The 13,584-nt window shown below is 45.5% G+C and overlaps 1 protein-coding gene across 6 annotated transcripts in view; it reads right to left on the reverse strand.

Moving 5' to 3' along the window:
- Positions 1-13,584, reverse strand: part of PHF20 (PHD finger protein 20) — a 188,686-nt gene that overhangs the window by 135,437 nt on the left and 39,665 nt on the right. For all 6 annotated transcript variants that reach the window (XM_075349891.1, XM_075349889.1, XM_075349890.1 and 3 more), the window contains exons 2-4: positions 4,941-5,057; positions 4,670-4,841; positions 3,890-3,974 (exon numbers count right to left, since the gene is read on the reverse strand). In XM_075349891.1, coding sequence (XP_075206006.1) covers positions 3,890-3,974; positions 4,670-4,841; positions 4,941-5,023 — 340 coding nt within the window. In that variant the 5' untranslated portion in view covers positions 5,024-5,057. The remainder of the gene's footprint in view (positions 1-3,889; positions 3,975-4,669; positions 4,842-4,940; positions 5,058-13,584) is intronic.

Here is a 13,584-nt window from a genome sequence, read left to right on the forward strand (position 1 = left end):
TTAGGGTGCCCATACGGCTGTAAATGCCGGAGCAACCGACACGCCGATAGCCTCATAGACAGATTTCAACCACAGTCTATCTGTCTGGCATCTTTAAGTGAAGTCCCATCTCCACTGCAACTATAGCTCTAGCCGCAAGCCTGGAGATTGGAGAATCCACCTTTGGACCCTGGGTCCCGCGCTTGACCACGTCAGGGGGAAAAGGATAACGTGTATCCTTAATACGTTTGGGGAAAACGCTTATCTGGTAAGCGTGGTGTTCCTGGACTGCTTCTCTGAAGTCAGCGTGGCCAGAAAAAAACTCAAAATACGTTTGAGCTACTGAAATGGGACTTCTCCTGCTGTGAAGCTGACTCCTCCGCTGGGGGAGCTGAGGGAGAAAGATCCAACATTCCATTGATGGACGCTATAGGATCATTCCTTATGGCGTCACCATCCGGTGTATCCGGATTGAGAGCGTTGTCAGGATCAAAGTCCTGATGAGCTACGTCTGCCTCATCATACAGAGAGCCTCCTGGGACCCCCCCCCCCGGGGAACCGATTTTATTCCCAATGAGGGTGGCCAGGGAGCAATGATTTGCCCATGGCCTGTCCGGACTGCAAGTCTCTATCCCAATGCAACTCCATCCCTGTCCTTGGACAGGGTTGACAGGTGGTTCCTTTGGCCACGTCTAGTAGAGACCCCGGCTGACCAAGTGCTCCAGGGGAGCATTGCACACAATGGGGTTCAGTGCCGTGGAACAGTGTCACATGCAGTAAAAACAGCATCGAAAGCCTGTGTTGCTTATATGCTGCTGCCGACTAGCCATCTAAGACATAGAGCCAAGAATGGCGACCGTACAATGCAATGTATAACATACAAGCATAAAGTACAAATGAACACTGCAGCACATGCAATACAAGCAGCATAGAAAGCCTGTGCCTTGGCACCCCTGCTTTTCTGCTGCTGTAGACTAGCCATCTAGGGGAATATAGGCCAGAATATCGACCATACAGTGCAATGTATAGCATACAAGCATAAAGTACAAATGAACACTGCAACCCCTGCAATACAAGCAGCATAGAAAAAACCTGTGCCTCAGCACCCCTGCTTTTCTGCTGCTGTAGTCTAGTCATTCTAGGCGAAAATAGCCCAGACTAGCGACCGTACAGTGCAGTGTATAGCATACAAGCATAAATACACATGAACACTTCAGTACATGCAATACAAGCAGCATAGAAAGCCTGTGCCTTAGCACCCCTGCTTTCCTGCTGCTGATGTGTCGCCATCTAAGAGGGCATATAGCCAAAAATAGCGACCTATGCAGTATAAGCATAAAAATACAAATGGACAACTGCGGTATTTAGTGGGGTCAGCACTTCAGGTGACGCTTACCGCCCGCCTATAAGCGGGTGTGTGGTCGCCCTAGTCCTGTGCCTGGTTGCCAAGAGTCCGATCTCTCAGCTCGGACTGCAGGAATGGCTGCCGGCGTCCTTCTCCAGCTCGTGTGAGTAGGGGCGGGCCGTGGGCGTGCCCCCAAGTCAGAGCGGGAAACCGGCGTCCCACAGTGTCCAGTGAGAGGGCTGGAGCATGTAAATAAGGCTCCAGCCCTCGGCGCTGCTGATTGACAGGGTGGGGGCGGGAACGAAGCGGAGCTAGGCCGCAAAAGCCGGGGACTGGATTTATAAGCGCCGCCGCCGTAAAAGCGCGGTCGGCGCTAAGTCCCCGGCGCACTACAAGTCCCAGCCGCGCCGCCGCTCCCGGAGCGTCCGGCGCGGTAGTTCCCCATACATAAAGTCACTCAGCTAGGCTGCAGTGACTGTAACCCTTTACTGTCCCCGGCGCACTAGCACACCCAGCAAGTCTGGAGTGTGCTGTGCCTGTGTGTACGGGGACACAGAGTACCTGAATGGTGCAGGGCCATGTCCCTGAACGGTACCCAGCTCCGTATCCAGCAGGTTCAATGGGTCTGTGGATGGAGCCCGGCCTCAGGGCTTTGGGGCTGGTAAGATCCCACTTCCTCAGAGCCCCTCAGGGGGATGTGGAAGGAAAACAGCATGTGGGCTCCAGCCGCCGTACCAGCAATAGGTACCTCAACCTTACAAACCACAAGCGGGGTGAGAAGGGAGCATGCTGGGGGCCCTATATGGGCCCTCTTTTCTTCCATCCGATATAGTCAGCAGCTACTGCTGACTAAACAGTGGAGCTATGCGTGGATGTCTGACCTCCTTCGCACAAAGCAGAAAACTGGTGAGCCAGTGATCCCACTGGGGGTGTATAGCCAGAAGGGGAGGGGCCTTACACTTTTTAGTGTAATGCTTTGTGTGGCCTCCGGAGGCAGTAGCTATACACCCAATCGTCTGGGTCTCCCAATAGAGCGCCGAAGAAATCAACAGTCGGGTACATTCTGAGAAAAAAGGAATTGACTGGTGAGCTTGGGAACTCAAAAAGGCCTGGACGTCCACGGATGACAACAGTGGTGGATGATCGCCGCATACTTTCTTTGGTGAAGAAGAACCCGTTCACAACATCAACTGAAGTCCAGAACACTCTCAGTGAAGTAGGTGTATCTGTCTCTAAGTCAACAGTAAAGAGAAGACGCCATGAAAGTAAATACAAAGGGTTCACATCTAGATGCAAACCATTCATCAATTCCAAAAATAGACAGGCCAGAGTTAAATTTGCTGAAAAACACCTCATGAAGCCAGCTCAGTTCTGGAAAAGTATTCTATGGACAGATGAGACCAAGATCAACCTGTACCAGAATGATGGGAAGAAAAAAGTTTGGAGAAGAAAGGGAACGGCACATGATCCAAGGCACACCACATCCTCTGTAAAACATGGTGGAGGCAACGTGATGCCATGGGCATGCATGGCTTTCAATGGCACTGGGTCACTTGTGTTTATTGATGACATAACAGCAGACAAGAGTAGCCGGATGAATTCTGTAGTGTACCGGGATATACTTTCAGCCCAGATTCAGCCAAATGCCGCAAAGTTGATCGGACGGCGCTTCATAGTACAGATGGACAATGACCCCAAGCATACAGACAAAGCTACCCAGGAGTTCATGAGTGCAAACAAGTGGAACATTCTGCAATGGCCAAGTCAATCACCAGATCTTAACCCAATTGAGCATGCATTTCACTTGCTCAAATCCAGACTTAAGACGGAAAGACCCACAAACAAGCAAGACCTGAAGGCTGCGGCTGTAAAGGCCTGGCAAAGCATTAAGAAGGAGGAAACCCAGCGTTTGGTGATGTCCGTGGGTTCCAGACTTAAGGCAGTGATTGCCTCCAAAGGATTCGCAACAAAATATTGAAATTAAAAATATTTTGTTTGGGTTTGGTTTATTTGTCCAATTACTTTTGACCTCCTAAAATGTGGAGTGTTTGTAAAGAAATGTGTACAATTCCTACAATTTCTATCAGATATTTTTGTTCAAACCTTCAAATTAAACGTTACAATCTGCACTTGAATTCTGTTGTAGAGGTTTCATTTCAAATCCAATGTGGTGGCATGCAGAGCCCAACTCGCGAAAATTGTGTCACTGTCCAAATATTTCTGGACCTAACTGTATATCTATGGGAAACCACGTTGGCTAATTATGGTCTGGATTAACAGTTTTGTTAAAGGTAACCTGTCACTGGATGCTTATAATACTTACCCAACGGTTGGCGCCAAGCAGACAGGTCAGATGGGCGTCTACGTTCTCAGGGTCCCACACCTCCTCTTTCGGCCATCTTTCTCCTCCTTCTGAAGCTAGTGTGGATGACGTGTTTTAGGTCACCTACACTAGACGACAGTGAGGTCCTGTGCAGGTCCACTTTGATCTGCCCTGATCAGGGTAAGTATTATAAACATCCGGTGACAGGTTCTCTTTAACAGGGTTTAATAGTAAATTCTTACCGTCTTTGTTGACAGATGTTATTTTTGCTGGATAAAATCGGCAGTCGGACCAACAAGCCAAAACTTGTTCATTTACACGAAAAACCTAATGAATAAGAAAACCAAAAAGGATATAAACATATCATGTAGAATAGATCCTTTAAGTAAAGGATCTTTAATTAAAATATATTCTAATATTAGAATTTCACTACTCTTTTCCTGGAAATGTAGAAAAAAAAAAAATATAAAACTAAAAAAAAACAAAAAAAACCCATACAACTAGGTGTCAGAATGGACTTCCTGCTTCAGGAAACCACTTTTTCCCCAGCTGAAGTTTATATTTAAAAAAACAAAACAAAAAAAAAAAAAACCACTTGCTTTACTCATGTACTCGTGCTCTCTAGCTCTTTTGCGGAGTCTCCTCCATTGCTACAGCACTTCATCCAGTAACTGACCTCAGTGGCTTGCCCAAATTGACAGAACGAGCCGCTGAGCTCACCGATTGGCTGCAGCGCTGTCAACATGATATCAGCACTGCAGACAACAGTCACCAAGAATAATGGCAGGTGCTCAACACTACTGAGCAAAAAAATGGTCTTATTTACAAATTGGAAGCAGGGAAGAGGGAGTTCTCCAAAAACTGAAAACCCCCTATAATTTAGCCACCAGAATGACTACGGGTAAGGCCAAACTGAAACTTTAGAGCCGTCTGTATTTTCAAGAAAAATGTAATACTAAATATCAAGCAAACCATCGAAAGGACAAAGCAAAATAACTTATGATGTATAAAATGATAATTACCGTCGTGGGCTCATCTTCTACCAAGCCTTCCCTTCTCAGCTGGATCTTTTCTAAAGGGCGAAGGTAAGGGCTGTCCCAACAAAACCATTCGTCGTATCTGTGATTCCACCGTTTGAAATGGATCAACACTTTGCCTTCTTCATAATCGATTTCTTCAATGTGTGCAGCATACCTGGGAGCATCACATGCAAAACAACCGGTTATTCCAATAATGCAATGGTCAGAGGTCCGTAATTCAGGCACATTATAGGTAGCATTAAGCGAAGCATACCATTTCTTCAGTCGATCACGTGCTTCCAGTTGTGCTCCAACTTCAAAGGAGATTCCTCTACGGTTTGGCGGGTGCTTCGTCATCGTACACACCGACCTTTACTAAAGCCATTCAAGCCTAGTACAAAATAAATAAAAATAATGTTAATGCAGAGGGTCTTTTCTGTACCAGAGAGCAGGAGTACGCCAGGGCATGTCCTAGATGGAGTTTAAAGGAAATCGGTCACTGGAATTTTAATACCCAACTGACAGCAGCATATGGTAAGAACAAAGACCCCAATTCCAGTGATGTGTCACTTACTGGGCTACGTGTTGTATGGTTTGTTTAGATTAAGCGACAAATCCCCTTTGGAATACTCGTCAAAATCTCATTTGTCATAGATTGGTAGACATGCACATTACACAAATGTCAGCTAAACCCACAGATTTTGGTTGAACCTGCAAACCATATGTGTACTTAAGGTTCGTTTGGCCCATGTTGGAGCGAATAAGAAAAAATAAATAAAATTTTGGAGGAGTGATTGTGCATGTTCAAATTCAGTGTCTGATCAGCCAACTCCCAATGCAGAACACATGCACACTCAGCCAACTAAGCAGGAATAGAGGATGGCTGACTGATTCAACTCTTTGTGGAATTCTGTGCAATGCAAAAGTAAGTGAAAGTGACCCTAACTATATTTATTTATCTCTCTTGGTCAGATTTAAAAAAGGAATTTGTCACGAGGACAGATACTTTTATAAAAGGAATCTGTCGAAGGATTCATTAAAGGGAACCTGTCACCAGTTTTTTGCCCTAACCTGTGGCCACCTCTAGTGGGCTCTTAAACAGCATTCTAACATGCTGTATATAAAAGCCCAGGCCACAGTGTAGAATATAAAAAACACTTTATAATACTTACCTAAACCGATCGCTGCAGTGGATGTGGCTCAAATAGGAGTAGGCTATGTGTCCACGGTAGAATGTTGCTGCGGATTTTTCTGCATGAAAATCCGCGACTTTCGCGGCAAATCCGCACTTTTTTTTGCCACGGATTTGCCGCGGATTTTTTTTTTACCCCCCCCCCCATTCTATAGCCAAAATCCGGATCAAAATCCGCAACAATAATTGACATGCTGCAGATTTTTCCGGATCAAAATCTGCGGCAAATCTGCCGCGGAAAAATCCGCAGCATGGACACAGCATTTCCACAATGCCATTGAAATGGCTTGGAAGTGCCGCTGCTGCAGATTTTCGGAAAATCCGCGACAAAATCCGCGCATTTTCCGCAGTGTGGACACATGGCCTTAGGCCTCCGGTGTCGGCGCCTTCTTTTTCGGCCATCTTCATCCTCCTTCTGAAGCCTGTGTGCATGACACATCTACGTCATACACACTCGCGGGTCCCGCGCAGGCGCACTACAATACTTTGATCTGCCCTGCTCAGGCAGATCAAAGTGCACCTGCGCAGGACCTCAATGCCGGCGAGTGTGTATGACGTAGGACGCGTCATGCACCGCGGCTTCAGAAGATGAGAGGACAAAGATGGTCGAAAGAGAAGGCGTCGAAGGACAAAGACGCCCATTTGAGCCACAACCACCGCAGAGACCAGTTTAGGCGAGTATTATAAAGTGTTTATGTTCTACACAGCGGCCTGGGCTCTTATATATACACAGCATGTTAGAATGCTGTATATAAGAGCCCACTGGTGGTGGTGGTCACAGCTTATAGGGCAAAAAACTGGTGACAGGTTCCATTTAAGTCCGAACCACAGGCAGAATGAATCAGACACCAGCTCCACTATTGCAATTATATAGGTGGGAGAAAATAACCTTAGGGGGAAGGGAATAGGAAAGGGCAAGGGCCAGAGTGGCCATGTTAAATTCCAGATCTCCATCTCTATGTGTTTGTTTGGGGAGAGTTGCATCAATCTGCAGACTTGTGAATCCTCACATTGCGCACACTGCCTGCTGTGAGCGCACACTGCCTGGTGTGAGGATTCACTGGTATCAGAGCTGTGAATGGCTGCGAATATGCACCATGCAGGCTTCTAGCCAGAATCCGATTACATGAGCGCGGCTTCGTTCAATACTAGTGACGCATGTCGCATACTCTCGGCCACGTGACCGCCATTCCCGGCTCTGATACCGGTGGATCTTCACAGTGCATGCGTGTGATGTGACGAGTGACACAGTGAATGCAGACTTGTGGACTTAGACCGGATAACCCGCTGGTTTCATTGTGAAGACACAGGGAGTCAGCTGAACTCATTACTTGACATTATGGATAAAGCTATGACATACTTAACACATGTAACGATGGAAACAAAAGACAAGGATAATGATATAATTTACAAAATAATAATAATGTATTGAGGAAATGGGTGATTTTTTGTACATTTGTTTCTCTAGCCATTAGGCGACACGGTCCCTTTAATCACTCCTTGAGTGATCATCCACAGACATCTCCTTAGGTCTTTATTGTGGATGAAGGCAGAACATTCTGGATGACTCACAGAGACATGACAGAATTCTAATAGGACATAAATATGCCAGAGACACTAATCTACAGAAAGATTTTCTTCTGAATAACAATTTTCCCACATTTTAATATATCAAACATCCATAACTCATTTATACCAGTTGATTCTCATTTCTAATCTGAAGAAAGGCTTGGTGAATAAGAAGCGGCATTCATTTAGAAGATGCTTTTTTGACCATCGCATAAAGGGAATCTGTCAGCAAGTTTTTACTACCTAATCTGAGAGCAGCATTACCGTATATAAGCAAAGAAAGAGACCCGGAATCCAATGATCTATAACTTGGATCACTGGGAGCAGAGGTTCTGACAGTTTTAAGATTTAGCCGAGCTGAGAAAGCAACCCACAAAAATACCAAGCTCTCTATGTACAATGTCTATAAAACAGTGAGCTGCTTATGAGAAGAGAAAGCTGCTGGATCAGAGGCAATGTAGTTGAGCCCTGGTGCTAAAACAAATCATTCAAAGTAAACAGCAGGCAGCTTGGTAAGAGGCATAGTTGGATTCTGTGTTTTAACCCTTACCGCATGATGTCCTCAGATTACATAGCAAAAACCTGCTGACAGATTCCCTTTAAAAGGGTTGTTCTATGTAAATAATACAAGCTGCTAAACCTAATTATTGACTGCAGAGATTACATGTCCTGTAGTCATGATATCATCGATGCAGCCTGTCCACAAAGAATGGGGCAGCGGCGGGGAGGCAGTGATGGATCTTTGAAGGCCATTTCACAGCTCAGTACATGATTTTACCCATTCACAATAATTTGGAAAAATAGAAATCTGCTCCAGTAATCTCTTAAATGAGATACACACCTGACGCTGGCTTCAAGAACAGCATCAAATCATTAATGCACAGGTATGTGTACGCAATCAGGCAGATTCATCAAGCAGCTTATGCCAGAAATATGGCATACACACCTTAATAAATTACAATATTTTGCATGACCTGGAAGTTGACCCAAAAATGGTGTGACTTTCAGCCAGAAAAGGTCCCTATGCAAGAACAATATATCGGCCTTTTGCAGCCCCAAGAGCTCATCAAAATGCACAATTCCTTCTGCTTTGGAGGTATTAATGGGCCCCCTAACCTCTTGGGCCCCTGTGCGTCTGCACAGGCTACATCAATGATATGTCCGCCTCACCGGCCAGGTACATAAATTACGGCAACTTACTCCATAAACATAGACCACCCCCCAGCTGGCATACAATTGTAGTGATCTAATATATTGGGCATCAAACCCATCAAGTAGTGAACTCCAGAGAGCACTTTATATTAAGACTAGCATGGTCGCCCTAAATGTATTTTGCCGGTGAATGAACTCCTTTTTGGTTATTTCCTGAGAGTTTTTCAATGTTATTGGACTGCTGGTACTTTTCACGTGTAGAAATTATTATTTTGAACATTTTCAGGCAGGTTTCGGAGCAGACCTGTCATAAAATAAAAAAACAAAAAACAAACCCACGACATTGTGCACATACTCCTAAGAGCACCCTTTCTGCACATGTCAGACCAAAGCATCTCTGGTACACAGAACCCATCTCCTTACTGAGCAGTAAGATGGCTGGACATTCCCGTCTTGTTTGTACTTGTGTATAATTGTTAGTACAGATGAACGAGGCACCTTCAGGAATCTGGAAATTGCACCCAAGGATGAACCAGACTTGTGTAAGTCCATAATTATCTTCCTGAGATCTTGGCTGATTTCTTTGGACTTTCCCATGATGCTACACAAAGAAGCAGTTAATTTCTGGTGTGCATTAAAATACATCCACAGGTGTGTCTCTAACTCAGATGTTGCCAATAATCCTATCAGAAGGTTCGAAAAGATACGACATCATATGAGCTGTCCCGTATTGTTTAAAGGCATACTCCTCTTAGTGTATGTAAAACTTCTGACTTTGCAGAAAGTAATAAAAATGCCTTAAACATTCTCTCTCTCATTATTCTGGCATTCCGCTCATCACAGCCCAGCATTGCTCCTGCTTGCGGAGCTGTGCAGCGAGGGAAAGCGTGCACAAGATGCTGGGCTGTGACGAGCAGTGAAACTTCGCCCACAGCCCAGTCACTCATGGAGACTGGGGTCATCCTCTGATGTCGGGTCAACTGAAAATTGACGTGACATCACTGGATCGCAGAGGTCAAGGAGACCGAGGGTCATGTGATGGCAATGAGCGGACCACAAAAGCACCGCTCAGAGGTACAATTGACTAAACAAGGTATTTGAAAAAAGCCTTCTTTATGAGGTTTACATCAATGTGTGGCCACTATGCTGAGTAGTGAACCACCCCCTTTAAGAAATGGAAGTCAAGGAACAGTGGAGGTCAAGATAAAATCTGAAAACTGAACGAAAAGGTTTGTGAGAGCGGCTTGTAGAATTGCTAGAGAAGCAAATCCAAACCCCTGATTGACTGCAAAAGACCTTCAGGAAGATTTAGAAGACTCTTGAGTTGTGGTACATTGTTCCACTGTTCAGAGACACCTGCACAAATATGTCCTTCATAAGAGAATCATCAAAAAAAAAAAAACTCCGGTGTCCTCACCATAAAATTCACATCAGAAGTATGCAAAAGAAAATCTAAACAAGCCGGATTCATTTTGAAAACAAATAAGTAGCGCGCTGACCAATCAGAGGCAAGCGGCTCCTGCCTTTGACGTCAGCGCTCTGGCATCGGTCGCGATGGTTACCCGATACACATTGTGTACCGGCGAACTACAAGAACCAGGAGGCCGGCCATGGAACGGAAGGTAAGGTGAGCATAATGTGTGTGTGCGCGCGTGTGTGTGAGGAATGGCACAATAGGGGACCAGGATGGGAGATTTAACAAGCTGTGGAACGACTTCTTTGCATTGCAATGATTTCCTATGGGAAATTTTGCTTTGCTAGACGAGTAACTTGGTTTACAAGCACACTGCCAGAACGGATTGTTCTCATTAACCAAGGTTCCACTGTATCTGTAAAAAAGCTGAAGTTGAAAAGAGGATGGCTTCTACAAATAGATAATTATCCTAAACACACATCAAAATCCACAATAGACCTCAAAAGGTGCAAGGTGAAAGTTTTACAATGGCCCTCACAGTCCCCTGATCTGAAAATCATTGTAAATCTGTGGCTAGACTTCAATAGAGCAGTGCATGCAAGACGACCAGTAAACTCACAGAACTGGGAGACTTTACCAAGGAAAATGGATGAAAATCCCACAACAAGAATTGAAAAACTCTTGGCTGGCTACAAAAAGCGTTTACAAGCTGTGACACGTGCCAAAGGGGGTGCTGCAGGGTACTAACCATGCAGGGTGCTCAAACTTAAGCATCAGCCCATTTTCCTTGTTTTGCCACACAGACACCACTTCCTCAAACCCTACTGCCGACAAAATCTAGAGAGCATCTCTGTGTACAGGTGGAGTATTTCCACATCTGGGGTCTGCATTAGGGCAAAGTCTAAAGGGGGTCTGTATTACCTCAGGGGTTCAGGAGTCATAACTTATTTAGGGCTAAGATCTGTATTTCTTTAATGTGTAATGAGAAGGGACTAAGACTCAGATGGAGAAGTTAGATGGAGTCTACAATATCATGAGTGCAAAAGTCTGGAATGGGGCTTTGTGTCGCCCTCTCGAATTTATCCCTTTCTTTGTCCTTGAGCACAAGCAGACTCAATAGAAATCTAAGGCCCCTTTCACATTGCGTTTTACCTTCCGCTCACAGGTCCCGTCGGAGCATCAGTCCGAACCGCCCCTCCCCCACTCTGCCAAGCGTGTTCCGGACGCATGCGCCTGGCAGGGCCATTCACTGTTATGGAGCGCACTGTGTTAGCGTGTGCTCCGTTTTGTGCCATTTTGTGCACATATACGTTTCTGCATACGGACACCCGAACGTAGGCCACCTACGTTCAGGTGTACGTCTGCAGAAACGTATATGTGCACAAAATGGCACAAAACGGAGCACACGCTAACGCAGTGCGCTCCATAACAGTGAATGGCCCTGCCAGGCGCATGCGTCCGGAACACGTTTGGCAGAGTGGGGCAGGGGCGGTTCGGACGGATCCTCCGACGGGACCTGTGAGCGGAAGGTAAAACGCAATGTGAAAGGAGCCTTAGAGTCCAAACGTTACTCCGTTCACTCAGGAGGATGAGTGGAGCATCTCACTTAAAAATAAATTGTATAATATATATTTATTTTTTAATAATCTGGGCTCTTTCACACGACCATCATATTGGTTTGAGTGCCATCTGTTCAAGAAACGGACAGCACTCGGCCCAATGTTATTCAATGAAGCAGTGCAGGCTTTTTTTTTCCCCCATCGACTGTGAAAAATTAAACACTAAGCATGCACGATCTTCCTCCAAAAATTGGATAAGATTTCAAGTCTGTGGATGCAAGAAAAACTAATCAGATGCCACAGTATAGGATCAGATCTTTACAGATACATTGCAACATGTAACAAACTAACCAACTGTGTAAATGATTAATAGTTCCTACTGTAATAAAAAAAAAAAAAAAAAAAAAAAAGTCCCACTTGTGGGTGAAACTTTGTGCAATTTTTTTTCTTAGACGGGTTTGTGAACTTACCTTCCCAGTGCTTTGCAATGTAGGTTTTTTGTAAAACATTGTATTAAGAGTGCATTGCTTTTAAATCACTATAGAGAAAGTTAAAAAAATCAATATATTTTTGGGAAAAAGTGAAAAAGCTTTCCACAGAGTATTAGATGGCTGTGGGATGAGCAATGTTGGCTGAAAATGGGGGGGGGGGGGGGGTCGACCATGTGTACTACCGATCCACTCTTATAGGGAGTGGGATTGTGGAGCCCAGAGGCTGATATTCCCATTAGAATGAGAGGGGCAGTGTGCATGATCAACCTCAGCTGGGACCCCCAGCAATGGGAAAGTTATTCCCTGTCCTATGGATGGAGGATATCTTTCAAAAGGTGAGAGTACATCTAACTCCCTCTACAATGAATTATCCAGAGCCCAATACACAAGAGACTGTCAATATCAGTGGGCTCAGCCACCATTAAGGCCACGTCTCACTGAGTGACATCGGTAGCGACATAGCTGCCGAGTCACACTTTTGGTGACGCAAGAGCAATCTTGCTAGCGATGCGATGTGTGTGACACCTATCAGCGATCAGGCCCCTGCTGTGAGGTCGCCGGTCGTTGCTGAATATCCTGGACCATTTTCTTCAAAGGCGATGTCCTGCTGGGCAGGACACATCGCTGTGTTTGACACTGTGTGACAGGGTCACAGTGACTGCTGAGATCGTTATACAGGTCGCAGTTGCGACCTGTATCGTTAATGCGTCGTTGGTAAGGTCTGACTGTGTGACATCTCACCTGCGACCTCCCAGCGACTTACCTGCGATCCCTATCAGGGCGCATCGTTTTCGGGATTGCGGGTAAGTCGCTAAATGTGACGGGGGCTTTAGTCTCGTCTATAAGGGGCCTACAAATTGGCCATAAATCGTATTGTTCCCATGTCCGCAGCCTTACCTTCAAGCTGTATAAATATTACCAACAATGACAAGTGCACTATATAAATCATAGTAAACAGTCACAGTTACCAACCTTGGCTGAACTGACGAGTGAAATCAGAAATTGGTACAAAGTAATGTGATTTAGAAAAAAAAAATCCCAACAATTTAAAAAGCCCAATCATAATTAGAGACTGAACTTGTATCTAACATTTATACACACCAGTGGGTGATTACCCCAGCGAAGAGCGGATACGGTCAGAAGGGGGCAGGTATAGGGGACATTGTGGTATTACATGCCAGCCAGTAGGTGGCCCAACCAAGTCTGCCTTAGCAGATGCCTCCGGTTATCGAGCCGATTACTTTAGAAGTGACGGTCACTTGTACATCAGGCGAGCAATGCTGATGAGGTTGCGTTGGCAGACGCCAGGTTGCAGGATCAGCAGGTAGGGTGCAGCGGTCCTATAAAGAGTCTTGGCAGGCAGCTGCTAACGCAATGTCACCAGCACCTCCTGCTGACAGAGACCCCTTTAATATCTGCACTTACACCAAACAATAGAAAGGAGTGCTCATATACCGAGCCTCGTGTGTCCGATGTCAGCGTGCCTATGGAGCAGCCGGACAGGATTCTGGAGAAATAACATGTAGACTTTACAAAGGATC

This window comes from Anomaloglossus baeobatrachus, chromosome 5 (genome assembly GCF_048569485.1).
Source record: "Anomaloglossus baeobatrachus isolate aAnoBae1 chromosome 5, aAnoBae1.hap1, whole genome shotgun sequence".
In the NCBI taxonomy this organism is placed as follows: domain Eukaryota; kingdom Metazoa; phylum Chordata; class Amphibia; order Anura; family Aromobatidae; genus Anomaloglossus; species Anomaloglossus baeobatrachus.